The sequence below is a fragment of the Pyricularia pennisetigena genome, chromosome 3 (assembly GCF_004337985.1).
Source record: "Pyricularia pennisetigena strain Br36 chromosome 3, whole genome shotgun sequence".
NCBI lineage: Eukaryota > Fungi > Ascomycota > Sordariomycetes > Magnaporthales > Pyriculariaceae > Pyricularia > Pyricularia pennisetigena.
In genome coordinates this window covers 258,705-262,883 of record NC_043742.1, presented here as the reverse complement: position 1 = coordinate 262,883, position 4,179 = coordinate 258,705, and the positions used below count along the sequence as shown (strand labels likewise).

Sequence of the window (4,179 nt, the reverse complement as noted above, 5' to 3'; positions counted from 1 at the left end):
TCTCGGGTCGCCTCTTTTTTTTTTTGTTCTTTTCTCTTTTTTTTTTTTCGCCCCCTTCCCCCCGAATCTATTACCCCAGGACAATGTTCTTTTCGACCGGCCAGGCATCCATAAAGGCCGCAACATGTATCCTCCCGACGGTCACCCTCTCGGCGACTTGACCCTCCTCTCCATGTCTCCACTGGATCATCATGACATTGAAGAGACCCCAGGGCGTGCTTGGATCATACAGTCGCGTGTCGAACTGGGCCATGTCGTCAATGATTGGCCCTCCCCTCCCGTCCTCCCTGGACCCCTCTCCACCGTCGCCCATGGTCGGCCGCAGACGGTGATGCCTGCCCCCGCCCACCAGGTAGTCCATCGAATAGACCTTGCTCAGCTCGCTCAGGGGCGTGGCGTGGAGCAGCTCCTGCCCGATGCGCGGGTCTGATCTCGCACTGGCCCGGGAGAGGACGACGAATTCGTGCGTGACTTTTTTATCCGCCGCCGCCGTCGCCGCCGCCGTCTGTCCGTAGCCGTAGCAACTGCTGTGGCGGTTCGACGGCAGCGGTCTGTCGGCTGGCCAGTAGACGTACCCACACGCAAAGCCGCGCTTGTTGAGTACCCGCACCATGTGAATCTTGGTGTCCTTGTTGTTGTTGTTGTTATTGTTGTTGTCATCATTATTGTCCCTTGTCCGAACCCGCACTTTCCGCTCCAGTGCAAACCTCGCAGACAGCGTGTGGAACCGCAGCAGCCCGTCGTCCCTGTCCCCCTCGCGCAGGAAGCGGTGGACCCTGCCGCCGGCGTCGTCTGGCGCCTCGAGCACCGGGTGCAGCCACCTCCCGGCGCGGGATGCGTCGTCGACGGTGGCGTCGTGGCCGTCGACGTGCGTCCAGCCGTCGTCCTCGTGCTCGCACCACCGCGCCGGCAGGCCCTGCGTCAGCTGGTCGTGGTTGGCCTGCGGCAGCCCGTTGAGCCGGTAGTCTTCGCCCGTGAACCACTCGTCGTGCGGGTCCCCGATGCTCACGGCCTGGTTCTGCCACAGCAGCGGCGATCCCGGATCCTCCGACATGGGCATCGTGCGCTCCACCAGCCACGGGTACGACGCCCGCCCCGTCCAGCCGAGCCAGCTCCAGCTCGGGAAGAGCCGCTTGCCCGTCGCGGGGTCGCTCCGTCGCGTGCTGGGCCCCACCTGAGACCACATCAGCGCCGCCGCCAGTTCCGTGTCGGGGAGCCCGAACAGAAACTGCCCCTTGAACGCCGGCTCGAGGTGGTTGAGCAGCCCCGCCACCGCGCGCTCGGCGCTTCGCACGTCGGGCAGTTCTCGCCCCGTGTACTCGGCCACTATGCGCGCGTAGACGTCCATGTTGCTGGCCTGCTGCTGCTGCTGCTGCTGCTGCTGCTGCCTGCTGCCGCCGACGACGGCCGTATCTGCGTCGCCGGTCTTGGGTTCGAGGAGCGCGAGCCGGTCGAGGAGGTGGACGCTGCTGCTGCTGCTACTGCTGCTGCTGCGGCTGCTGGGGAGATGGGCGCCGTCGTTACAACACGACCCACCCGCCTCGTCCTCGACCACCTGGCCGTGGCCGCAGCACCACGTCACGCACTCGTCCGTCACCAGCAGCCTCCGCCTGGACAGGACCTGCTCCTGCAGGGTCCAGGCGCGACTGCCCCAGCGGCTCCGAGCCGCGCCGTAGTCCTCGCACCTCGCGCCGGCGAACACGCTGCCGAGCATGCTCCCGCCCACCATCTCGACGACCTGGCGCGTGTTCAGCCTGGACCCGGGCTCGACGCCGGGGATGCCGTGCGAGGCGTCGGCGCCGCAGCAGGCGCAGATGGTCAGCACGCTGTCCTGGAAGATGCGGCCCGTCTCGCGCACCGTCTCGACCTCGCGACCGCCGCCGCCATCGTCGTCGTCGTCGTCGTCGTCGTGCATGACGCACAGCGCGTCCACCCACAGGTACCGCTCGCCGATCTCGCGCACCAGCTTGATGGCGTCCTGCACGGTGCGCGGCACCAGGTCCCAGCAGTTGAGGAGGCCCTTGGGGTGGCGCAGCGATGCCTCGTTGGCCCGGCGCAGCAGGAGCAGCGGCACGTCTGCTGCCTGCTCCTCGGGCACGTAGCTCAGCGCCACGTAGCTGTCGTAGTCGCTCAGGTTCACCACGCACATCTGCACCACGTCCACCGCCCGCACCGTCGCCTGCGCGTCGCGCTTGGGGAGGATCGTCGCGTTGCCGCTGTCGCTCGGCCCGTCGCAGTCCTCGCAGTCTCGGAGCCGGTCTCGGATCCAATCAAAGTCCATCTCTCCGGGGGCGCGCAGGAAACGTCCGGTCTTGACTCGGCAAGGTTGGTTGGTATTATTACTATTATTATGGATGTTGTTGCTGTTGTTATTGCTGTTGTTGTTGTTATTGTTGCTGTTGCTATTGTTACTGTTGCTGCTGCTGCTGCTGCTGCTGCTGCTGCTGCTGCTGTTGTTGTTGCTTGTCCCGCACTCACCGGCGTCTGATCCCAAAGACGTCTCCATAGGTCGGATCGCCATGGTCCTCCTGGGCCAGGTTCCCTGTTTGATGTCCTTGCTCGAGAAAAAGTACAGCTCCGGGCTGCGACCGGGTGCTCGTAGACGACCGGGCGCCAGGTAGTACGTTTCTTCGAGCAGGCCGACCACCGCCGATGCATGATCCACCGGCGCATCGTCCTCCTCCTCGTCCGTGTCTTGGACCGGCGGCTGGCTCCTCCTGAGTCCGTGCATGGCGTCGTTGGCAATGACCCGGGCGGCGAGCTGGCATAGCCCGCAGTGCTTGCGCGTCATCAGGCTGAAGAGCGTCCCCATGGCGATCAAGTCCCTCGCGGGCGGGATCGCCTGCGCTACGGTCTGTCGAAACAGCGAGTCCATGTCGACGCGCTTGCAGTTGGCGCACAGCATCGTCAGCTGCGTCTGGCCCTCTTCCACCTTTGGGCTGCCGCCGTTGCTGCTGTTCCTGCTGTTCCTGCTGTCCAGGTCCTTGATGTACCACGGCGGCACCTTGTTCTCGGGCACAGCCTCGTATCGCCGGTTGAGGTTGACCTCTGCCGAGTCGACACGGGTGCTGGTGCTGGTGCTCGACAGCGACGTCTGCGCCGTGAGCGACGACAGACTGCCGGCCATGCCGCCGCTGTTTGGAGACGTCGAGTCCGGCGTGTGGATCCACGACCCGTAGCTGCCGCTGCGGCTGTGGTGTCTCAGCCTGGGCGCCGTGGTAGGAGGGATGGGGAAGCTGCCCTGCGTCGGCGTCAGTCCCGGCGCCGCCAAGCTCGGGCTCTCGTACATGCTGCAGGGCCTGCCCTCGGTCGGCTCGAGGATCAGACTCCGAGACAGCCGCGATTCCTTCTTGTCTTCGGTCGTCGACGTCTTGTTGGAGTAAAACGGCCACTGCGCCCGGAAGAGATTCCATGTCGGGACTTGGGTCACCGATTTGCTGCCGCGAGACTTGGGCCGCGCTTCGGCCTCGGGCTTTTCGGCTTCTGGCTTTTTGGCCTCTGGCTTTTTGGCCTCTGGTTGTTCGGCCTCTGCGAGCTCTTTTTCCGAACGAGGATGTGGCGGATTCAGCCCTGGTGTCGAAGGGGCGGTTGTGGGTTTACTTGCTGTCGTGATCAGCTTGGCGTTTTCGCTCGTGACGATGACCGACGCAGGCCTGGCCGGGAGCTTGATTTGAAGTCCATTGCTGAGCCTGGTAGCCTTTTTCCTCCTGGCAGCCAGCGGGACCTCCTTGCTGACGCCTGCCGAGAGGTTGTTGAGGTTGGGGCAGGTGTTGCTCCGGCTAATGCCTCCTGCCGGCGCACCATCGATGTTGGCGGTATTGACCGACACCCGCCGGTCACTGGCAAGGAACTCGGTGACGGCGAGGTGGCGCTGGGCTAGAAGTTGCGCGTTGGCCTGCTCCGGCGACGGGTCGACGAACTTGACCGAGTTTCCCGATGCCGATTTGTCTCTGCCTCCGGGCAGCCAGAAGACGCGAAATAGTCGTTGACTCGCTAGAGACTTGCTTCGTTTCGAACTGGGGGTTTTTGTCATTTTCGTGTTCTCTTTTTTTTTTCCCCTTTGGTAATTATCCGGCAGGTCAGAATCTCTCCCACTTCTCCAGGTTGTCTCGGGTTCCAAAAACTGAAAGGAAACCAAGGCAACCGAGGATCCGTCGAGGAAATATCTAGACAAGAAAA

General features: G+C 63.7%; 2 protein-coding genes across 2 annotated transcripts; one reads left to right on the top strand and one right to left on the bottom strand.

Annotated features, from left to right (window-relative positions):
• Window positions 1-70: 70 nt before the first annotated feature.
• On the bottom strand, window positions 71-4,033 carry PpBr36_02199 (uncharacterized protein; the record flags this gene model as incomplete). The annotated part of the gene is made up of 1 exon (XM_029889381.1): window positions 71-4,033. The coding sequence occupies one exon, from the start codon at window positions 4,031-4,033 to the stop codon at window positions 71-73; it is 3,963 nt and encodes a 1,320-aa protein (XP_029753975.1).
• On the top strand, window positions 125-2,488 carry PpBr36_02200 (uncharacterized protein; the record flags this gene model as incomplete). Its single annotated transcript, XM_029889382.1, has 2 exons — window positions 125-424; window positions 719-2,488. 2 exons carry the CDS (start codon window positions 125-127, stop codon window positions 2,486-2,488), a joined length of 2,070 nt encoding a protein of 689 aa, XP_029752756.1.
• Window positions 4,034-4,179: the final 146 nt, after the last annotated feature.